At 37.1% G+C, this 24286-nt stretch overlaps 3 protein-coding genes across 5 annotated transcripts; 1 reads left to right on the top strand and 2 right to left on the bottom strand.

Moving 5' to 3' along the window:
• Positions 1-2639: 2639 nt before the first annotated feature.
• LOC110854490 lies at positions 2640-5661 on the bottom strand. The gene is made up of 3 exons (XM_022102924.1): positions 5308-5661; positions 5100-5262; positions 2640-5029 (listed from the first exon to the last, which is right to left on the bottom strand). The coding sequence occupies exons 1-3, from the start codon at positions 5659-5661 to the stop codon at positions 2640-2642; spliced, it is 2907 nt and encodes a 968-aa protein (XP_021958616.1).
• Positions 5662-6868: 1207 nt separating this feature from the next.
• Positions 6869-10482, bottom strand: LOC110854591 (serine/threonine-protein kinase/endoribonuclease IRE1). Of its 3 annotated transcripts, XM_035855232.1 has the most exons (4): positions 10240-10482; positions 8713-10177; positions 8368-8631; positions 6869-8294 (listed from the first exon to the last, which is right to left on the bottom strand). In XM_035855232.1, the coding sequence occupies exons 2-4, from the start codon at positions 9074-9076 to the stop codon at positions 6931-6933; spliced, it is 1992 nt and encodes a 663-aa protein (XP_035711125.1). In that variant the 5' UTR covers positions 9077-10177; positions 10240-10482; the 3' UTR covers positions 6869-6930. The 3 variants fall into 3 exon arrangements, with proteins under 3 accessions (XP_035711125.1, XP_035711124.1, XP_021958742.2); XM_035855231.1 differs by having other exon boundaries at positions 8713-10482; XM_022103050.2 differs by having other exon boundaries at positions 6869-8291; positions 8713-10482.
• A 1613-nt stretch (positions 10483-12095) lies between these two features.
• LOC110854489 (ABC transporter G family member 23) lies at positions 12096-22345 on the top strand. Its single transcript, XM_022102923.2, has 20 exons — positions 12096-12224; positions 12292-12507; positions 12862-13176; positions 13253-13289; positions 17741-17788; positions 18061-18083; positions 18158-18210; positions 18283-18323; positions 18767-18923; positions 19347-19569; positions 19648-19798; positions 20076-20253; positions 20324-20439; positions 20727-20797; positions 20876-20941; positions 21014-21040; positions 21111-21283; positions 21583-21669; positions 21750-21826; positions 22047-22345. Exons 1-20 carry the CDS (start codon positions 12208-12210, stop codon positions 22188-22190), a joined length of 2220 nt encoding a protein of 739 aa, XP_021958615.1. The 5' UTR covers positions 12096-12207; the 3' UTR covers positions 22191-22345.
• The last annotated feature ends 1941 nt before the right edge of the window (positions 22346-24286 follow it).

Genomic DNA, 24286 nt, shown 5'->3' with positions numbered 1-24286 from the left:
CGGCGGGTTAGTATACTAATTATCGAAGACAATTATGCTTAAAACATAGTTAAAGGTTAGCATTATTAGGAAAAACAAAATTCGCATGTTAATTAAATATTTCACTCGAAAATTTACTTGCAAACTCGCTTATCTAAGTATTTAAATCACTAGAATTTAGTTCGTGGCGTCTGGATCACTGGTTAATTCATTAGTCTAGATTTTCCCAGATGTTTATAAATATTACGAAACTTATAGTATTTCTGCCAAGTAAATTAAAAATCAATCAATTTGTTAATTTAGGTTTTAGAAAAAGTAATGCATGTAACAATTAGTCATAATCTTATTAAAAAGATAGATATATATTTTCAGTCGTCACTTAAATGCCCACTCTTAAAAGCTATAAATTAAGTTCTAAACTTAACAACAAGCACAACAAAATACGCAATACATAAATCATTGCAGCGTTAAGCACAAAAAAACGTATATGTACGTAAATCTAAATTGGACGACCGCTTGACAAAAATATTAAGTACAATTTGTATAATCACGTATGTATCAAGCATATTTACATACATACATAGATTCATATCCAAATTTGAACCGCAATCTTTGTGTTCAATATATATATACGTATTGCAGTGAATTTGGCTTGGATACTTACATACATACAGAATACCAGAATATCAGTACACGTTTAAATTCATTACTTTGTGTCTATCCCTAGTAAATTCATTTCAAAACATTTCATTACTTCTTCACGTCACGTCAGACAGTGTAATCATTAAGGCAATAAAGTCAAGTTAAAATGCAGTCAATCATGGTTCACGATTGACACCCCGTTTTATGACCAAATACATGTACGACATTTTTATATCCGATTTGCACAACATAAAATTTATTGCAAACACGCGTCACATAAATCAAATTAATTCTTGGTAATATTTTTCACTTCGTCTTTTTCCTACATATGTAATAATGCTAACAATATTCTTCAGGATATGTACAAAGCACATACATATATGTATAGCTGTATAAAGTATGTAAGCATTGTATAATACAGGCCATAAATTCGTTCATGATCTGCGATTCTAAAAAAATTGATAATAGAAATTTTCCACGCTTTATACCCTCAACATAACCAGTATAAAAGTGACGGCATCACCACGAAATCACCACAAATTTAAAAGCAAAATACATATATTTACAGTGCACAATTTAAAATGTTTCGTTTAATATTAACATTACTGCCAATTTTATTCAACCAAATACACTCGGAATTGGTAATCGAAACCAGACAGGTACATACATACATACATAAATAAATAACCAAGAATTCACGTCACTCAAACGTGTCGCTGGGCGGCACAACTTGACAACTTTGCGAAATAAGTGTTATCAACAGTGTGTTTCAAATACAAATATAGAGAAAAACGGTAAAAGACTGAGGGAAGGAATTAAAATCCCATTTGCAAAACTAAATGTGTAGATTTCGTTTCATGTCGCATATTTTGTTAAAAAAAGATACTGTAAAAAACCAAGCTATCACCTACCCGGAGTATAGTGTCTTTACGTTATATTTAATTGTGCTTTGCTCGTTGGAATTAAAGAAAGTGACTGAGTGAATTATACGATTATTTTATCTACTTAAACTAGATTTTATTTAAGTCAATTAAACGATAGTCAACATAATTCAGAGCTCTGCAACAACACGAGTTGATTGATGACTTACTTTAATAATAAATTGATCGTGCAGCAAAAAAGAACTAACAATTCTAAACTTGATTGCCTACCACGACGACTAAAATCCAAAATGTCTGACTCTGACAACGACTAAAACTCGACTGTGTAGAATTCTTCTACCTACTTACTACGACTTAACAAAGAGAGACGCGCACCCAAAAATCCCACCCCCGTCGTCTCCATGGCAACCACCACCACGACACGGGGCAATTGTAGACGCGTATTCAATAAATTTCATACATAAACTTATTTTACATTTAACATCCTCCCACATTCTTTTGTGAGAGCAAAAGAACTACCCTAAGAAAAAATCATAAATATTAAATCCAATTAAACTATACGAGTAATCTAAAAATTCCACCGCGAATATCTAACTGGTTTCTTAGAGATCCTCCCTGACTTGGTCACTATCTCTTCATCGATAGTATCAACTTCCGGTTTATTCTGGACTTGCTTCTTCTGCTTGGAGTCCAGTGAGGGTCTTGAAATAGGTAACGCTGCTGCCTTGGGGGAAGCGATTTCCAATGGATAGAGTCGTTGCAGTGGTCTCTTGAGTGTTCCTTTCGACGTCTTGACATTCGCAACTCTGCACACTCCGTCCTTTCCTGGGATAAGCTCCATAATTCGCCCCATCGGCCAGTCAAAACGCTTCTTGTTATCAGCACCAACTAAGACAACATCTCCAACTTGAAGTTGTCGTGCCTTCTTTTCATTCGCTTTCTGGACCAATTGACCGAGATATTCCTTCCTAAATCTTGCTTGAAGGTCTTGTTGTAGTCTCCTTGTCCTTTTGTAATGAGACTGCAACTCTCTTGATCCGATTTCCATACTTTCAGGAAAATTACACGTTAATGCTCCTCTCATGAACATTACTGGTGTCAAAGGAATGAGATCGTCTTCATCCTTATTCACGGTTGTCAGGGACGACTATTGATGACGGCTGCTGCAGAAGAGAGACAGGTCCTCAACTGGTCACAGGTCAGCCTGGCTCGCCCCAGCATCCTCTTCAAAAGATCCTTAATCGATCTGATCAGTCGCTCCCACCATCCGCCCCACCACGCTCCCGTGGGTGGGTTCAAGATCCACTGGATTCTCTTCACTTGACTTTCTTTCTCGATCTTGGTCCAATCCAGTGACTTGAAGAGATTGACGGCTCCAACAAAATTAGTCCCATTGTCACTATAAATTTTATTGGGACGTCCACATTGGTTAATGAATCTTTCCAAAGATTCCAAAAATGCTTCAGTGCTCAGTGAGGTGATCAAGTCCACGTGTATTCCTCTGAACACAGCACAAGTAAACAAAGCGATCCACACTTTCGATCCATCTTTAAGGTAGAGTGGTCCAGCCAGGTCTACACCTGTCGTCTGAAATGGCTCGGTCGCAGCGACCCTCTTCTCTGGTAGAGCAGCTTCTTCCACCTCGACCTTCTTGGATTCGAATCTTCTACACGTGGAACAATTATGAATGACACTTCTGATCGTCTTCCTAGCTAGCAAGATCCAATACTTCTCTCGTAACTTCCCCATGATGAACTGAACACCAGCATGACAATAGTTCCGATGTGCATCTCGAATCAATTGTAGCACCATCCGATGGGATTTTGGAAGTAATATAGGCATCTTGAATTCTTCAGAATCCACTCGATTGAGAAGTCTTGTCTTAACGTGCAAAAGTCCATCTTCCATTTTTTGCACTTTTACTCCGCCACCAGTCTGGAATTTGTCCACGAAGCTAGCCTGAATTTCTCTCAGCAAAACTATTTCAGCTTCTCTTAATTCCTGGACTGTCAGATAGTTCTTCATGATCCTGTCTTCTTTTGGTACACGAGTATTCTCCACAAAACGACGCTGCCAGCCAACTACTGCAACATTCTTCACGTAGGTAGAGAATCTCGGATCTGGAATTATCTCGACGGCGGTAGTACCAGCCAAGTCAACACTGCTGGATTTCTTCATTTCTTGGTTAATTTCCTCCTCGTCCATAACTTCATCTGAGTGAGGCCAAGTTTCTTCTGATTCTTTGAGCCAATCAGGCCCCATCCACCATCCTGACTGTAGCAATTCTCTAGCATTGCATCCACGTGATGGTAGGTCAGCAGGGTTGAGAAGACCCGGAACATGTCTCCATTTCTTAGAATCCGTATACGTGCAAATTTCTCGTACCCTGTTTCCAACAAAAGTCCCCCAATTTTCGTTACCTCGAATCCACGCCAGCACGGTGGTTGAGTCACTCCAATATGTAGTGGGGATGGTCTCATAATTGAGTGCACTCTTGACAGATTCACAAAGTCGCACCCCAATTAACGCAGCCATTAACTCGAGTCTTGGAATTGTTGGTTTCTTCAAAGGAGCCACCCTTGCCTTTGCTTGAAGGAGGCTTATCTCCACTTGATCCCCAACTTCGCTGCGAAGAAACACGACAGCAGCATATGCATCTTGACTCGCATCACAAAACACATGCATCTGCAATACACGTGTACTTTCTAATTTCATAAACCGTGGGAGGTGAATTGATTTTAGGTGAGGTAGCTCCTCGCACCATTTCTTGAATTCCTTCGCCTCCTCCATAGGTAATGGTTCGTCCCATCCGGTCTTCCTCTCCCACGCCTTCTGTAACAACATCTTCGGCTTTATTAAGGCTGGACAACTGAAACCGATGGGATCGTACACTTTATGAACCATGGACAGCACGCTCCTCTTGGTAAACTTATCCGGGCGATTGTCCATCTTTATGTCACAGGACAGCGTATCTTCATACTTGTCCCAAATTAGACCAAGTACCATTGTTGTAGGGAGTATTCTTGACTCCTGTGGAGTGTCAGTGTTGCCGTCTCCCAATCCGCACCCCCTCATGGCAGGCGAGCCGACTCCGGGAACCCCCACAACACTACATTCCCACTGTCTCAACTCCATCTTCGCTTCTTCCATAATCTTGGTTGAAGTCACTTTGAATGTTTCATACTCGTCCACGCTGTCGACTGACGTGACACAATTGTCCACGTATAGTGCTCCCATCAGTTTCAGGGCTTCTTCTTGTCGTCCATCCACAATTGATGATAGATGCATGTCGACGACTGCTGCAAGCAAGAAGGGTGAACAGTTAACACCAAACACAGCTCGACAGTGACGGTAAATTTTAATTTTCTTTCCGGCAGGGTCCTCCCACCACAGGAATCTCAAATAATCCCTGTCGGATTCCTGTACGTCTATCATTTGAAACGCCTTCCTAATATCAGAGACGACCCCAATCTTCTTCTCCCGAAATCTGAGTAAAACTGACGGGATGAGTTCCATAAGATTAGGTCCTTTGTGAAGACAATCATTCAATGATGGATATCTTTTTGTCTTGCAAGAGGCATCAAATACAGGTCGCACCGGGATCGTCACACTTTCCTTGAACCTTCTCTGCTTCTGATCCGGGGACGATAGCTTGGATCAAATACTGGAATTTCACGTTTACTTGTAACTCATCATCTTCGTGAATTTGCCGGTATTGCGCCCACCACCCCAACCAATCTTTCCAACTCCCATCGTACTTCTATAGTTCGATCTTGGGCAGTTTGAAATTCCTATTTCTATGCACATGCTCTCCATTCGGCGTGTTGTAGCTACTTCTTGCACTTGGACTTGATGGACGAGTTTCTCCATAAAGAATATTCTCGATATCCATGATAGCAACTTTGATTCTATCTGAATATTCTTCATTCGCTGCACTCTCTTCCGTGTAAGCTTCCGCCGTGCAATTTTCATCCAACATCTGGGTGAGCACTTTCTCATCATGTTCTCTGATCGATGACTGCAGGGATTCCAACTTCCGTAATTTAATGGTGAGTTCTCTTGAGTCCGGTGGATCCTTCGCCAACTCAGCAACAGCACCATCAATTGTCTTTGTTATGGAAGCTCGAACAGGAGTCCTCGCCTTCTTCAGTCGATCCATGTTGATATCTCGAAGTCAACAAACAAAAACAATTAGAACAATACACGTTAATCAACTCAATCAGCAACAATGCCGACCTCTATGGCTCCCGAACGCTCAGGATGGGGCCCTCAACGAGGCAAGACAGTAATTGAGTAATAGACGAATAAAGTTGAAGTTCCTCTCGGGTCGGACACGCCGATTTCAATCTGGTCGGTCACTCCTTCCTCACGGACTACTTCACAGCAACAATAAAAACTTGAAAGGTATCACCTGAACAACCCCGGAATACTCAGGGTCGGGTCCTCAATGAGGCAAGGCTTGATGTGATCCTCTCCTTTGAATCTGCTCCTCGTCCAGACAGCAACAATCGCCCAGGATATCCACGGAACACTTTTTGCACGTACACTAATTCAATCTGCTCCTCTTCCAGACAGCAACAATAGCACAGGATTTCCACGGAACAGTCTTTTGCACGTACAACTAATTCACTCAAAAGATCACAACTCACTGACCAACTATAACTAGTCCACTTTCAACTAAAACTGACCCAACGAGCAATCACGTCGAGGTCACCACTAATGTAAAAACCAAGCTATCACCTACCCGGAGTATAGTGTCTTTACGAATATTTAATTGTGCTTTGCTCGTTGGAATTAAAGAAAGTGACTGAGTGAATATACGATTATTTTATCTACTTAAACTAGATTTTATTTAAATCAATTAAACGATGGTCAACACAATTCAGAGCTCTGCAACAACACGAGTTGATTGACGACTTACTTTAATTATAAATTGATCGTGCAGCAAAAAAGAACTAACAATTCTAAACTTGATTGCCTACCACGACGACTAAAATCCAAAATGTCTGACTCTGACAACGACTAAAACTCGACTGTGCTGACTATTCCTACTTACTTACTTACTACGACTTAACAAAGAGAGACGCGCACCCAAAAATCCCACCCCCGTCGTCTCCATGGCAACCACCACCACGACACGGGGCAATTGTAGACGCGTATTCAATAAATTTCATACATAAACTTATTTTACATTTAACAGTAACAATAAGTTTACAATTGGAGCTATTTTATTGAAGTTAGTAATAATTCATTTAATATAATGAGATGAGAGCCAAGATATACGTACATATATATTTACTCATTTACGTGTACCTGCATATTTATGTAAAATTGGAAATGAATAGGTGCGAAAAAACAATAAAATATTATCCGAAAGGTCAATTTATTTGGAGATGGCTAAAATCGCTTTATATTTATTACGAATGATCTAATTCTTAAATTCAACGTCGTAAAATGTCCGTTTTACTTTTCCTATCTCAGAAAAAAACGGGGCCTTAGCTAGATAATTATATAAGAAGGTAAGCAATTCTGGAAAATTTTTTATGAAGTAATTTCCATAACTTTCGTCCGTGTCGCCAAACACATCCGTAAGTTTACGACCGGCCTTACTCTGCTCCCATTCACCTACGTGCTCGTCCTTATCCCGAATAAACGCGATAAGCGAGCGAAGTGACCCAGCATCATAGCCGTTTTTGTGGGTAGAAAATTCTAGAAGATGCTCCCTCACTTCAGGGGAGAGTCGCATTTTCCAGTTAACGTGGCCACTTTGGAACTGTGCCATAAAATATTCATCGTAATCTCGATCTAGCTGAACTCGATGTTCTTGCTTTACACCCTTGAGACCTTCTGAGACACGATGGATGAATTCCAGGAAATATTTCCCACTCCAGAAAAATGGATGAGTTTTGATTTGCTTAATATCAGGTCTTTCCTCCGGATTTTTAGACAGCATCGGTTCCAACAAACTCTTCATGGACCATTCATATTGATTCCCTTCGATATGGCACCACTGCGGTTTTTTCTCTTCTGACCAAATGTTTTCTTGCAATTTTATGTTGGATTCGTTCCCCATTTCCTCGTAAGCATGACGATGATTGTTGGACATAGTTTTAAAAATAATTAAACCGAAAGAAAAAATATCACCGGAATGCCTGTATTCCGAGCTTTCCAAAGGTCTCTTTGGGGTTTCGGGTGGCATCCAACCAAATGAACCAGTCATTGTTACTGTATGACCCACTTTTTCGGTCGAACGTAGGACACGGCTTAACCCAAAGTCAGCAATTTTGGCGATGCCCTCATCAAAAAGTAAAATATTACTGGGTTTAAGATCACGATGAATGATAGCCTTGTCGTAGAGATACGATAATCCTGAAGCTGTATTTCGCATAAAATGTAGAAGCTGATCTAGCGAGCTATATGTTTTCCCTGTCAGTACATCTTCCAACGTCCTGTTACCAAGTTCCATCGCAATAAAGTAGACATTAATTTTCTTGAAATTAGCATTAATTTCATTTTTTTCCGTTGCAAAATAACGGATGACATTGTCGTGCCGCAGCGAGCGAAGAATCTCAACTTCCCTCTCAATTTGCTCTTCGTGCACTATTTTCGATGGTGGAATTTGTTTGATGGCAGCTTTACAGTCCGGTTTTTCGAAGTAGCCCCTGAAAACGTGACCCATTCCACCTATACCAAGTACCTGGTCGGGAAAGTAGAAAATTGAGTTCTTGACGCGGGTGATATTAGAATTTCCTGCACCAATATTCGTGACGGGAACGACTTGCGCATCCGCTACTATTAAAATGAGGAAATTACTTATATTAAAATCCTGCACATATATATTTTAATTTATTATTTATGCAGTTACCGTCATTGTTTACACGTTTAAGAAAATTATCCTGTTGTCCATGCACCACATTATTATCACTTCGTGTTAGACTATTATGCGAACCTTGTATCTCCAGTGACGTTGAGGGCACTTGTTGCGCTGACGGACTGGGTGCATTAAAATGTGCTGAGGTTGTAGATAGTTGACTTAGGTCCGCATTGTATTTAGCCATTATTTTCTCGCACGCATCATTTCTTGCATCCTTCGTGGATTGTTTCACTGGTGACGATGAAAACCCTTGCTCTATAGAATTTAAGAGAAACAACTTTGAGCCAAGATAATTAACTAATGTGTATATAAATACATAAATAAATGCTGGCCCACCTCGGTACTGCTTTTCAGTTTGTCTGCTAAAATAGTTTATAGTAGTGACATATCTACCGTCATTAGTGGGGATTGGTTCTTCAATAGAAAATTTATTACACTTGTTGGGTGGTTGCCGGTATTCCTTCTGTATTATCAAATTTAGTTGTGATATGTAGTCAATCTTAGAAGGTGGTGTGCCAGATATAGAGTTACTTGGGACTGACATTTTGTATACAATTATTTGGAGAAAAAATATATAACCATATGGTAAATTTATTGTTAAGTAGAATAGCAAGACAACGGGGAGCAAATGAGTACAAAATGGTAAATTTGCATTATCATGGTGTAGATAAGATAGCGAATGCAAAGTTGAGGCATGCATTTATCTCTTTTATTTGTACTCATGCATATATATTCAAATACAAATGTTGATCCTGCTGTAAAAACATCAGTTAAGGACGGCCGGAAAATTCACTTTTACCATGCAATGATAGTATGGGACTTTAATTTTCATCTGCAGAAATCTACATATAACGCGTCATTTAAAGCCAACCCCGAGCGAAATCGAATAAGAAATGAAAAAATTTTCTTGGTGGAATCTGCAACCAGTTACACACGTTACTTATGACGGTTCTTCATTACTTATCATAAATACCGGGTTTCCATTAGCAATCTGCACAATAGAAACAAGTAACACTTGTAATTACGTACTTACTTGCGTATTTAAATATGTGCCTTTACATGTGTGTATATGGGACGTTCATAAACTTCATAACGCAGTTTTGGTTTTTTAGACACCCACCCTCCCCTATGTCACGCTGGTTTCACGGAAAATTGGTACTTGGTACAATATAAACCCAGCTTTGAGTCTGATATGTTTCGACTCTTAGAAACAATGCAAGTCAATCACAGTTGTTCCATTTCTCAGAAGTGAGTCCTACACCCACCCATTGACTACCATTCACCTACATACATGTTTGACCCTAACTATTTCTTTCAATATTGGGAAAAAATGGGAGTCGATAAAGAATTCCAAATCTTCGATTATTTTATGATGCAGTAGTTTGGGTCCAAAAATGCAATCATCTAGACGAAGGTCTCTATATATATACGTTCATTAACATTACCCAATGCAAAATGCAAAATTATTTAATTTATTCCGTTGTCTTTATTTCCAGGACGCAGTATGCTATTATATATGGCATCTGAATAAAAATTAGCATCAATTAAAGCTAACGTTCCCATTGTGCTTCGCTAAAAACTTGGCCAAAGTTGAGGTGGTGCCTCCTTGCAACTGAAAATTAACCAAGCAAACAATATAATAAATATTCAATAAGTATATTACAACTTTATCAACTTGCCTTGAATTGGAGATTTTCCAAAAAAACGTGTCCGATAAGGGGAAATTTCACTTCATCGATATCCCCTCCATCATCCACAACTGCCTTACCCGTCAAGTCCACAAGTCTTAAACTTTTCAAGCCTACAAATTCACAAGAATCATTTACACAAGGAAAAAATTCCTCTCCTCATTTTTCAGCTAACCATTAAACTGAGGCAATGAGGTGGCGAAAATCCATTCTTGTAGAGACAGTGGCCAGTCTAATCGAACAATTATTTTTTGGTGTCGGATTAGAAACATGACAAATTTTGGGCGGCCAACATAATCTTCAGGAACGCTGTGCTTATCATGGCTAAAACCAATTCTTTGGCACAGTTTTACGTCGCTAGCTGGCATTAATCCCGAGTCCTTGGTTTGTCCATTATAGAACTTATTTATTGAGAGAAATGTGCACTTCCCTAGCACAGTGGTGGCAATTCTTTCCTAACCTTTGCAAACACTTCGACACACTTTTAAATCGGATGCAGACAAAAATCCGAAAATATGGTCAAGAACCTACATACATACGTATCGCGGTGATTTTATTCTTTTCGCTGATAATTAACTTTATGAAAGGCTTTTATTTGAGTACATATTTAACGTACCTCAGGAATTAGAAGAGCCTGGTGAACTACGATTTCGTCTGTTTCGCTGTTATTCATCACCTCAGTTTCTGAAAAATCTTTGGCGTTCTTGACGTCGCACAACATTCCTTCGTCGGACGCCTGATCCATCTCATTTGCGAACTTGTTTAACAGTTTTTTATTACTACACTCAAAACAAAAATTTGTCAAATCAACACCGCCGGTGTCAATATATGACTTAACCGCCTTGGTTACAATGTTGATTCCGAGTTATGATGATTTTGATACCGGTAGTATAATGTTATGACCGGGCGGAAAAAATTCAGTACTACTCGGAATCACAATTGTAACCAAGGCGGTTAAGTCGAAATTATGGTCACATTCGGTGACAACGGAAAAGTCATCAACATATGTATGTACATTAAACGAAATATTCTCTTTTATTCACGTCAAATTCCTTAAAATCGAAAGAAGTTTTTATGATGTTACTACAAAAGTAAATGTATTCTAACTTCTAAATCGACTTCTGTATAAACAAAATTATACTAAACTATAGTAAAGTAAATTTAATACAGGATTGAGAGTGGATTTAGAAAGTAAAGTAAAGTTCTTAAAAGTGCATGACGAATTTTTGCTGAACACAAGCAAATTAATCTTATTTACATAGCAGGTAACGATTTTGGACATATATCACACATACATACGTACATATGCATGCATTACGTAAAATGTCTGATACGCAGGATAATATATCGTCATTAAATCAACACGAGGTTAACAACTTACAATAAATTTTTGCATTTAGATAAAAATGACATTCTCCTTCGTCAAAAGTCCCATAATCCAGCTAATATTATGTAACACGTAAGATGAGAATGACCACACAACTAAACAATAGATATTCAATTTACATATTTATGCACACAGGACAACGTGAAATTGCACAATAATTTTATCATGGTACCCACTTTCGCATTAAATATGCAAAAATGTATATCTTGTTCCATGCCAAATTTGCATGCCCATGTTGCATGCACAAGATCCACTCGTTCTAGATAAAGACAACACAAACTTTGTTAACCGTGACATTCTTCTCGTGGAGACAAATTAGCGAGGAACAATAATTAAAATTCACTAATTAATGTTGTAAATTAACAAAAGACAAGTTACGATTACATAAAAATGCAAAATAAAATTTCCTAAGCAAAAAATTAAAAACAAAATTCCAAATTTTAGAAAAATTTTGCAGTGACAACGCAATTAAACAATGTGAATAAATATCTAATGCAGCTTGGACAAATGCAGTTGCATAATAATTTTTTTATGATTAGTTTTGCTTCTTACTTTCATATTAAATGCATATATACATACTTTAAGCACAATTTTCATGGACAAGTTTCACCCCGAGGTCCACTCGTTCCATATAAAGACAAGCCAAGCGATGTCCACCTTTTCATTGTTCTCGTGGAGCCAAGCCCTGCAGGAACACGACAATCTTGATTAAACTTGACCAATAATTATAGTGTTAGTAAACCATTACGATCAATCATGGAAAATAAAATTTCGTAAGGAAAACTTTTAAAAAGATTTTAGGAAAGTTAAAAATTTTTGAAACATTTGTGTTTTTTCTAGCAATATCAAGACACGATTCGACGACGATATTCAGACACGTGGTCACGATAATCCAGGGTTTCAAATGGAAATTAAGTCAGGCCAGATGGAACATGGAAATAATCTCTGGAAAAGTGGAATGATGGCAGCCGTGAAAATTCAACATGCCTCAAAAAGTTATGGGAGTGGACCACAAGTGCTGAATAATTTAAGCATGACGATAGAAAAGGGGACGATGTAAGGATTTTTTTATTTCAAAGAATTTTTTTATATTTTTTATTTTTATATTTCATATTTCATATTTTATTCATTTTTTAACCATTTATTTAAGAAAATATTAGGGGTATTCACACAGTCAGTAATAAGTCGTAAAATTCGCGTGTCTTGTAAAATTATATTTCAAATTTTTACAAAAGAAAGCAACGTCCTTGATCTGAGCATGGTTTCAAAATTTATAACCTAATTGTTCCTAAAAAATGTTTTTAAAATTTCGTAAAAGTTTTTGAGTTTATAGAATTTACGAATTTTACAAGAACTACATGAATTGTAGAAATATTATTTTTAAATGACCACATTCGTAAAAATATGTAGTTATTCCCTCCTGGGTTCATCCGGATGTGGGAAGACGACCCTATTATCATGCATCGTCGGAATTCGAAATCTAAATTCCGGGGAGATTTTAGTCTTCGGCAGAAAACCGGGTTCTCGTGGAAGTGGAATACCTGGAAAAAGAGTAGGCTACATGCCCCAAGACCTCGCTTTATATAACGGCTTTTCAATTGATGAGTCCATGAGATATTTTGCTGCCCTTTACAACATGAGTGGAACAGAGTTGAAGGAAAGTAGGGAATTTCTCATACAATTTTTGGACTTGCCTGGAGCCGAGAGACGGATTGGAACTTTGAGGTATTTAAAAAATATATACATTTAAAATTTTCAATTAAATTCGTAAAATTATTTTTTAAATATTTTTGATGTACAGTGGCGGCCAAAAAAGAAGAGTTTCTCTCGCTCTTGCCGTGAGTATTTACGGATTTGCATAATTACTTAGTATTTATGAGAATTAGTCCATTCTCACAATTACATAGTCCGACCATAAGTTCCCGTGAATGCATTTCCGGTGATAAAGCCCAAAGTATTAGAGCTATCTGATAGAAATTTTTGTGGATGAACAAGGTATTAACCACTTCGCCCCTATAACGACTATGTGGCGTATTTGACCTTTACGCCGAGTACGACCATGTGGCGTAAGTTCCCTTGGCACCGGAATACGACGATGTGTCGTATTGACCCTTGACAACGGATACGACTATGTGGCGTATTTTCCGTTCACACCGGCCTACGACTATGTGTCGTATCCGGAAAAAATTAGGTCATTGCCTCTCCAAGCAAAGTAAAGCAAGAGTTATGAGTCAACAACCCGCCCTTTAGGCGGGAAGATAAATTGTCTCTTAGGAAATAATATTAGAAATGGATGCAAAATAAATTTATAGCCAAGTGGCTATATCTAGCCAACACGCCGAGTTGTGAAAACTGTTTTTTGCAAGGAAATTTCGACACCGATTTATTTCAACAACGGTTTACGATAAGATTAGAGAAATTGTTTTGCTCGCATGTAGCACAAACGGGCGTTTTGGGCGAGAAAACTAAAAGTTTGATGAATTGCATCATTGCATGGATTTAATTATATACCACAAATAATCTTGCCGGTAGGGTAAACTACGTCAAAATTAATGCTTACGTATCGGGTGCCGCTGAAATATCTTTTGGGCGGGAAAATTAAAAATTGAGAGATTGCCAGGAATTAGTAGAATTTAATTTTCCCGCTTAAAATTGATTTCTATTCACCAGATGTGCCATAGTCTATGTTCGAGCAATTTCCTCTCACGGGATAATTATTCATTGTCATTGCTGTCTATTTAAAGTCATTGTAAGGATTTTTGGTTTTCCCGCCCAAAATCGGCTCCTAAGGCACTTTATGCGCTATAATCAATATTTGCGAGTTTACGTACTATTATGCAAGTATTACTCCATGCTTGTCTAACTTTTCATGCAATTACAATCATTTTTAAAATTCGGCGTGTTGGCTATTTTCGGCTATAAACATTGGTGGTTCGCCACAACTCAAAAATGCAAATTACAACTCAAAATACCTTCTTGAAAGGTTATTCACATCAATTTTCATAAAAAAGTGTCCAGAATAATTCCGGTGGGAACAACATTTTTTAATTCATGGCCCAGGAATTAACGTCATGCAGTAGATAAAAATTTCGGGGTGAAGGGAGGTAAAAATTCGCGGTTACTAGGGGTGAAAGGTATGAAAAAACTCGTCTCCTAGGGTTGAAGTGGTTAATCTTGTTTAGAAATCATAACTTCGTTTTCACAATTTCCTCCACGGGCTTGTACACAAGACATAAGTCGTGGCGAAAACTGTTCAATCGCGGCACGCACGGATTTCCAGGGAAAAGCGCCAGATCTTCAGTAAGTGCGACCTCAGCCCTTCCACACTTGGGTGAAATTTAGAGCATACTTGTACCTATAATTTTCACCACCAGTCATAATTTAGGGGATTAAGGTCTGCAGATACTGAGCACCGTTCTACGGATGAAAAAAAGTCATGAAAATTCGTCTGAAGCCAGTTTTGGACAATTTTGCACCTTGCGCAGGAACAGGGTCTTGTTGAAAGGTCCAATGTCGATTTTCGGAGGGTCCAGGGTTCAGGTTATTAACGTTTGGCTTTAGGACACTCTGAAAATAATTCTTGGCTTCAACTTGTACCCTTTGCGGTAAAAAAACAGATTTCATTTCTCCAGCCAACTTGCTCCCATGCACACCACGGTGATGACTTCGTATTGACTTCCGCATACTTAAACGGATGTCAGACTTCTGTACAACAAATATCTGGCCTTTTTTTCTATTAAATTTTTTGCCAACGGTGAAAAGTCTGAAATACTTTTTGCACGAAAATTGGCGCGTACCACGATCAACCTGTGGCCGTCACGAGTTATGTCTTGTCTAATTGCCCGTGGACGAAATCTTGACAAAGAAGTTATGATTTCTAAACAATATTAATACCTTGTTAATCCATAAAAATTTCGAACAGATAGCTCTAATACTTTGGGATTTATTACCGGAAATGCATTCACGAGAACTTATGACCCCACTATGTAGAGACTAAGGTGATCTTCATAAATTACATAACTGCAAACTGGTTGGAGGACAGACAAAGGTTTTGTGTGACAGGTCAGTTTTGCACCACGTGTTCAACGCATGACAAGAACGTGCCTATATATTCTTAAACATTGGTGAAATTTTCAGTACCATTATTTTTATGCTGCTTGGTTCTTAGTAAGAAAATATGTAAGAACTTCTTACATAATTTTTTACAAGGCAAAAATCTGGTAGGGGCTGATACGTAAATGGTTACCCCACCCCGTAATGGGACCAGATAATTTAACACCACTTTCCTTAAAGTGTGATATGTAATTATGTATACATACATACACAAATTTTATTATTCCGGTTTATTAACAGGAAAATTCTTTCTACTTATCTACCCGATTTTTATTTAGTTATACACTCTAAATAAAAAGAAGTGAAATTTACACAAAGTTGGGCAACAAAGTGGGTGACACAACCAAAAGGTAAAATTTTTCAAACATTGTGCAAAATTTGGCCACCCGTAGGACAAATTTTACACAAATTTTGGACAAATTGTGTACAAAGGTTGAGTAAATTTTACCTTCTGGTTATGTCATCCTCTTTTTACCCAACCCCTAGTAAATTTTACTTACTTTTATTTAGTGTGTAACATATTTGTACAAGTGTGTATACAGATCAGGTAAAATTCATTTAATTGTGTACCATAACTTACTGATTAAAGTGCCATTTAAAAAACTTAGCAAATGTCGCATCGATTCTCGACCTATTTATCCATTATGATACCTGAAAATTTAATACCAGTTCTCTTATTTAAATTAGGTACATATGTATATTTGCTAATTATGCATGCATTCTACTTGCTTCAAGTTTACCAGAATCATCTACAGATTTAGATATCTTGCTGATTTTTACTTAAAGTGCCTTTTAGGATTTAACGATCCTATTCTCATTATTGATTGCTTTATAATAATCTCTTTAACGAAACAGGATCACACCATGTAAGCATCTCTGGGGTATGTATTTACATATTTAGTTACACAAGTGCATGCATGCAAACATATGCACCTGCATAAAGTGGTTTGGCTGACCTCATAATTCTCCAGGTAGCTGTCAACTTTTCGTTGAGATGACCTACCTCACTGAAAGAAAAGTTGGCCTGCAGTTGATATCTTGTTGCACATTTTTATTAAGTTATGTATGTACATAGTTGCTTACATAAATATCTTGTTAGATATGTACATACATAGGTCATCTTCTTGTTCGTCACCTTGCCCGTATTTGCGCAATTAATCACATTGTAGTAAAAATCAATGTAGAAGAATGTTTTAGTTTTTTATTGTGTCGCATCACTGGGTACGAATCTAGATGGATATGTACGTACATACATACTTAGAATAGAGGTCTCCCAACGTATATGCTAAGAGATTTTAATCAAACGAGCGTCAATCGATCACTGATATAATTAGTGAAATCTGCGAATGCAACTATCTGCCAATGTGCAGGTTTGACGGATATATTTGCAACCAAAGTGGGAGAAATGCGCAGCAAATTTTGAAAATTAACAAATTTTCCAGCCCTGGGGGTGAGTTTTCTCCTATTTTGATGCAAATATTTCGACTAAACTTTAGTATTGGCAGATAGTGCAATTTGAAAATTTCATACTAATGATATTTGTGACACTAGTTCTGTCTAAATCTATGAGCATACGTTGGGAGACCTTCATTGTTAGTCATAGGACAAAGTTCCTTGTTGGCATGGCAAATGTGTTCAAGCGTTATGTAATATTCAGACTTTCAATGTGATCTGGGAAAACCTTATTTGTTTTTCTTTGGATAAATACATTAGCATATGTCAAAATGATATGGACATTTCTTTAATTGGAAAAAATTTAGTTAATTTAAATACACAGGTCCGGTTTTGTTACGAAATTTTAGTTCGCGTCACGTATTTCAGCAGAATTTAATCCTGCGGTCGTGTTATCTGGAAATTAAAAAAAAAACTTATAAAAATCATTATTATCTAATAGTAAATATGTATGGAGCCTGACTAATTTTTGCACCCTTAAAAATTATTTTACTTTTTTTGCAAAGTAAATGCAATGTGAAAATATTAAGTAGGGTGCATGTTGTGTACATATATGTACAAAGTCGAGAGTAAACTTTACTTTGTATGAATTAAACATTACTCGGTACATATGTACATATTTAGCATAATCTACATATTGAATATGGAATTGAGAGTGTAGATTTACTTGTCAAAAGGTTGACATTATTTTTAAAAGTGTGCAAATAAACGTCTCTTTTTATAGTTGATCCATTCCCCTGAGCTTTTAATTTTGGACGAGCCTACCGTTGGGGTAAGGTTAAATCAGAGGTCGACGCCGACAAATTTTCGGCGGCGGCGGCGCCAGTTTTTAGTGATTTTTCGGCGGCGTCGGCGGCGCGGAGCGGCGTCGCAATGTTAAAGGAATAGGAAATCAAATTTTGCGGCGGCGGCGGCGCGGAAAAATCATCGGCGTATGGCGGCGCGGCGGCGTGAGATCGGCGGCGTCGACCTCTGGGTTAAATTACTTAAAACAGTATGCCAGCATGTTATGAATATTAATTATGGGTTGTACTTCTTATTTAGGTTGACCCTTTACTGCGGGAAAAGTGAGATTACTGAAATTAATTGTTTAGTTGCCCAAATTATCTGTATTATTATGCATATGTTCTTACATATCTAGCATTTGGAACCATCTCGTCCAACTCGTTGCAAAAAAGCACAGCACAATCATTGGTAAATCATGAAAACTACCTTCAGATTTTCTACAAATGTGCTGAATATTTTATTCATTTTTTTAATTTCTAGTCAGCACTCACTACTCAGAGGAGGCACGTGCGTCAAGCAAGGTGTGTAAATTGATGAGCGTACTTACGTCAACCTTCGCAAATTGAGAATATGTAGCAATACAAGTCGCGAAGTTTCCGAAATTTGCGAGGATTTACAAAACTTTGGTTGGAAAGATATGGAATTTTTTTCGCAAATTTACAGGAATTGGGAATGTTCTTATTTTACAAAATTATTTCGTAAACTCAACCTCACCAGTAGAAAAAACTACATAAATCTCTAGAAACAAGATCGAAACGTATTTGTGTATTTAATAGATTTGCGAAGTTGTATTTTGCGAATCTTTCCCCGACACAAATTTTGCAAATCTCTCCACGACACAAATTTTGCGATCTACTTATTCAAGTTTTGTGAATGGGTCATGACGTTGTCATGACTCATGACTACGCTCATCTTGTACATTTCTTAAATTTTGTTTATAAAAACCCGGGTTTTGATTCCGCAGATCGGACTAATGCGTGGCGGTCGACTCATTACGGAGTCAAGTCCGAACGAATTACTGCAAAAGTATGAAACCATCTCGCTGGAAGAAATTGTTTTGAAACTGTGTCGAAACGACGACATGAATATGGATGAAGAGAATTGCCGGCCTAGGAAAAACTGTAGGTTTTTAGTTAATTTGGTCCTATTAATGATAAAACAAGGTGGAATACGATATGCAACTCATACTCATTTAACATGTATTTCGCTATCTCCCGTTAGCTAATTTTTTAGAATTACTCTAATAGTAAGTAAAAGTTTAAACGGGTTTGTACAGAAATTTAACCCAATTTTCTGCACAAATTTTCATGCAAAAAGCAGTATTTAGTTTCTTGGTCTTTTGCGCCTTGCATTTCTTGCACGTAAATAAGTAGAAAGCAAGAAACCAATTTCCTTCAAGTGTTTACTTTACTTGCCCACGAAACAAGGTCCCAATGCAGAAAACTATGCAAATACATAATTATGCACGTAAGGTTCTACGATTCTATTTAACTTCATAGTTAAACTATTGATTTAATATTCGTGATGTTTTATATTTTATGCAGCTACTGGTGGGTTTCTGAAATCGCTGAGAAAAATGTCTCATCGTGCCCCCTCCTCACTGGAAGACTCGCCGTACGAGGGTACCACATCATTTCAGAGGATTAAAGCCCTCATCGAGAAGAACTACATGGTCATGACGAGAAATTTGATGCTCCTCGTGTTCATGATGTTCACCCCGGCGTTGCAAGTCTTCGTTATGTGTCTTGCGATAGGAAATGATCCCAAGTATGGCGCCAAAATTTCAAAATTAAATATATACACGAATTATAATCAATCACTAATATTAACTTGATGTATTCGCAGGCCCATGTGGATGGGAGTGGTGAACCATGAAATGAATTATACGCCCTGCTCCACCACGTGGTTGAAGGATCGTGGTTCCATTGAAGGCTGTGACGTGGAAAATTTAAGTTGTAAATTCTTAACGGAAATACCAACCGATACAATTTACTTGGTGAGTGCAGAATAATATTGGGGGTACTCATGATTTCTTAAGAGGTTGCGATGGTTACGAGATTTTGTGTAGCATCGTCAAATTTGGTCAAATATAAAAAATAACCTTACTAAGGTTACGATATTTACGAAGATTGACCACTTGTTTTCCATTCCGTACACTATTTAAGGACACAAACGGTATCTAGGCAATTGTGAATATCCCTATTGAAGCCGTCATATCCAGTGGATATGTGCATAGTTGATGAAATTTGTATAATATATTTCTTGAAATGTAGAGGGACTATGCAAGCAACGAATTAGCAAGGGATGCCGTTAGAGCCGGAAAAATCTGGGGATTTCTATCCTTTCCTGAAAACTTCTCGGATAACGTGTACGAACGTGCTGCGGGAGCGAATACGATTGAGAATGAGACCTTGCAAGGATCCTATGTCAATGCTGAGATGGATTACTCGAGTAATAATTTTAGATTTCAATTTAGCTATAAAAAAAATTTGGTAAATTACATATTATTCTTTCCTTACAGATAAACAGATTTCATCTGCCATTAAGAAGGAACTTTACGACGCGTTCGAAATATTTCTGAAAGGGATGCTAATTAACTGCGGATTTTACAAGGAGTTGGCAGAATCTCCGATTCGGGTAGGTGATATCTATTCCATCTTCTTGCATAGCTAATTTTCATCCACATGACGAGTTTCTCGCATTCTTAAAAAGAACGTTACCTTTTTAAGCAGTTTCAATTCTAAATTAAGTAAAATATACAAAACCCAGGGCCAGCTTGATCAAGTTAACGTCGCTGTGGATTTAGCATGTATAGTTTATTTCATCTAAACTTCAGAGTGTATTTACTTCTCGAAATGGTGACATAATTCTTGAGTGTCTGTAGGACTAGTTATTTACAAAAACATGTATCTTGAATAATTCAGTACTTGGATGGCATTTATGGAACTGATGATACCGATTTTAAAGAATTTATCGGCCCAGGCATACTTTTATGGTGAATTGTAAATTTAAATTTTAAATTTTAAAGTGATTGATGTATATTTTTTTTAAATATCCATAAAACTATTTTTAGCATGATCTATTTCTTTCCACTTTGCTCGAGCGCCATTGCCTACATTTGGGATAAGAAGCAGGGAACGTAAACTTTTAAAAATTTTGAAATTTTTTTAAAACTTAATTTCCTGTTTTAAAATTTACGATTTATATTTAGCTTGGAAAGAAGCATGGTTGCTGGAGTGTAAGACCCTCATTTTTTATTTATTACTTAAATTATGTAATTTGTGGTTTTAAAAACAATATTTTTTCAGGCAAAGTTGGGAAATCATGACTTCATTTCTTGTCACGGAAGGAATCGTGCTCGTGATTCAGTGTTTCTTTTCCTTCTTCATGATAATCTACATTTTCGAGATCGAAATTTTGGGATCCTTAACTCTATCCGTGTTGATCACATTTATGATGGGGCTTGGCGGAGTTAGCATGGGTTGGTACACACACTCTAAATAAATTTGAGCAAATTTACTCGGGCTTTAGTAAAATTTGATATTGTACAATTTGGGATGTTAATTTTACTGAATATGTTTCGAGAAAAATCACACCGGAAAAATTTACTCAAAGTCGAGCGAATATTGTACGACGTTGGGTAAGTTTCTCTGAACGAGATACGACATCCCAAATTAAACTCGAGATTATTTAGAGTGTAGGAACATCGTTGCCCAGATTATTTATAGTTTTGAAAGTAATGAATTTAAATGGGACCTTAATATCAATTTATATTTGTAGGATTTTTAATCGCTTCTTTCTGTGACGAAGAGGTTGAGGCCGTTATGCTCTCCATAGCTACATTTTTTCCCAACATGATTCTCTCCGGTGAGAAACAGAATTTCAATTGATTACTCTGGATTAAAGTGAAATTAAGGATATGAAATTTTACAAAATTAAATTTTCAGGAATAATGTGGCCCATTGAAGGAATGCCTCTTTCCATGCAATATATTACATATTTGCTCCCAAGCAGATTGGCTTCTGTACGTTAAAATGCTAATTATCGAAAAACAATGTTAAGAACTTTGGGGGTATTCATTACAAATTAGCAGCCTTGCAAAAAAAGTAGCAAAAAGTGTGTTTGTGAACTTGCGTAATTCTAGATATGTCTAGAATTTATTTTATGTTGCTATGCGAGAATGCGAACTCGTAATGAATACTCCCATTATTTGCGAATAATATTAAGCACATTTCGGTTTTTAGGAATCAATCCGTTCCATCGTAACGAGAGGATGGGAGTTTACCCACATTGGGGTGTGGCCAGGATTTTTGACTACTTCTGGATGGATCACGTTCTACTGGATACTAACTTTGCTAATTCATAAGTTTAGATTTTCGCAGAGGTAAATGCATGCATGTTATGAAATAGATAATATAAATATGTATGTACTACACATTTCTGCCAAGTACTGATAAATTCAAAAACAATAAATCATTTTATCAATTAACCCATGTAAGTTATAAAAAATTTCTAAAATGTTATTAAAATTTCAAATATATTATCACTCTGATCATATTTATCTAATCATATGTAATCATTAATCATAATCATTTGTGATATGTCTGTAATCATACCTATGTATGTAACGTACATAGGTACATACATGAAATATGTAATTTTTGAGAAGGGTCCGAAAATTGTTTTAGGTTCATTACCTTGAAGGGTATTCCAACCAATTTATTATTTTCATTAAAATTCAGAGTTTTTCCCAACCCTGCACATATCTACATATCGTCGTATTAATTCGAAAACGACGTAAGTGCAGTCGTGTGTTAATTCGAAAACGACGTAAGTGCAGTCGTGTGTTAATTCGAAAACGACGTAAGTACACTATAAAATCTTGTAAAAGGACGTAAGTGCAATTATAACTTTAACAACTGGTCAGTTCTTGTTCAAAAATACTTCGTGAGTTTAAATATCTTAGTGCACCCCTTCGGTTTTTTATTTCTATATACGTAGTAATTGATACATGCATAGTTAGTAAAGTTTGTAATTTTATAACATTACTTGTTAATTTTGTAATTGCACAATGCATCAGTTCGGGTCTTCAAAAGTTTATTAAGTAGCTCATGCTACTTTACGCGATGTCTTAGTTAATTTGTCTGTCTGTCTGTCTGTCAACACGATAACCGGAGAACGGATCGAGATAATCGAAATCGGTTTGCGGTATCATACATATGACCTTAGTGGGAAGATCTCGTCATACTTTGTGGCCAACCGGACCACACCCCCTCGCTTCCAGGGGGTGTGGTCGGAGCAAAATGAAACGTTTACAAAAATTGAATCCATGGATGAAATAGAGTTAAAGTAAGTGTTCCCGAGTTGTGCCACACCCTCTCGAGCCTAGGGGTGTGGTTTACGCAAAATGAGATTTTTACAAATATTTGAATCTAACACGTAGGACGTATAAAACATTGATTGATTTATTAATTAGGATTGATAAAACAGTAAAACATGTAAGATGCATTATTCATTATTCTACATTATTCTTCAGAGTGGCAAGATAGAATGAGGAAATCTCAATTATTTTGTTAATTTTAAATAATTCAGATTCGGCAATCTTTGTTATCTTTGTTTGTATCGCATTCTCGTCGTTTTCGCGCTACTGCGTTGCCGCAGTTTGTTCACTAATGGAATTATTGATGAAGGTGATAGATTTACTTCAATAAATATAATACATAGGTATATTTAAATTTACCAAGCAATTTTGAAGAAAAACTGACCTGTTGTTAAAATTATAATTGCACTTACGTCCTTTTGCAAGATTTTATTGTGTACTTACGTCTTTTTCAAATTAACACACGACTGCACTTACGTCTTTTTCGAATTAACACACGACTGCACTTACGTCGTTTTCGAATTAACACATGACTGTACTTACGTCGTTTTCAAGTTAACACACGACTGTACTTACGTCGTTTTCGAATTAATACGACGATATGTACATACATACGTATTTTGTGTCATGTAAGATATGTACGCTTTCCTTGTCTGATATAGACACCGACTAATAATCGCCTTGTTTAGAGTACCTACATTAAAAATTTGATATGAGAGCAACAATTTCAATAGTTAAGTATTTAGTAATTCATCAAGTAAACATAATAATTTACGATGTACAACTAAATATGCATGCTATGTATGGGGTGCTTAAGAAGTATCCGGAATTTTTGCATATGCAAATATAAAATAAACCAATAATTTTATATAACTGAAATTTCGGGTAGGGAGCGACAAAGATTGAAACTAATTATTAAGTAGCTTCAGCTACTTTATGTGAAGACTTTGTCTGTCTGTCTGTCCGTCTGTCTGTCTGTCCGTCTGTCAGCAGGATAACGGGAGAACGGATAAAGATAATTGAAATCGGTTTTCGCCATCATACATAAGACCCCAGGGGGAGGAACCTATCAACTTTTGGGTGCAACCGGACCACACCCCCGGG

Source organism: Folsomia candida, unplaced genomic scaffold (assembly GCF_002217175.1).
Source record: "Folsomia candida strain VU population unplaced genomic scaffold, ASM221717v1 Fcan01_Sc010, whole genome shotgun sequence".
Lineage (NCBI taxonomy): Eukaryota > Metazoa > Arthropoda > Collembola > Entomobryomorpha > Isotomidae > Folsomia > Folsomia candida.
The sequence above is the reverse complement of the archived record's forward strand: the minus strand, read 5'-3'. Positions and strand labels throughout refer to the sequence as shown.

Bases quoted from the DNA above. Each gene is read 5' to 3' on its own strand.
- LOC110854490 (XM_022102924.1), bottom strand. From the start codon at position 5,661: ATGGATCGACTGAAGAAGGCGAGGACTCCTGTTCGAGCTTCCATAACA. The intron at 5,263-5,307 runs GTGCATAGAAAT...ATCGAACTATAG, and splicing joins ACACGCCGAATGGAGAGCAT to AAGTACGATGGGAGTTGGAA. The intron at 5,030-5,099 runs GTGCGACCTGTA...GTCTTCACAAAG, and splicing joins AGGAAAGTGTGACGATCCCG to GACCTAATCTTATGGAACTC.
- LOC110854591 (XM_035855231.1), bottom strand. From the start codon at position 9,076: ATGCATGCCTCAACTTTGCATTCGCTATCTTATCTACACCATGATAAT. The intron at 8,632-8,712 runs GTGGGCCAGCAT...TAAATTCTATAG, and splicing joins AACTGAAAAGCAGTACCGAG to AGCAAGGGTTTTCATCGTCA. The intron at 8,295-8,367 runs GTAACTGCATAA...TCATTTTAATAG, and splicing joins TAAACGTGTAAACAATGACG to TAGCGGATGCGCAAGTCGTT.
- LOC110854489 (XM_022102923.2), top strand. The intron at 18,211-18,282 runs GTAAATCATGAA...TTTAATTTCTAG, and splicing joins AAAGCACAGCACAATCATTG to TCAGCACTCACTACTCAGAG. The intron at 20,942-21,013 runs GTAAACTTTTAA...ATTTATATTTAG, and splicing joins TGGGATAAGAAGCAGGGAAC to CTTGGAAAGAAGCATGGTTG.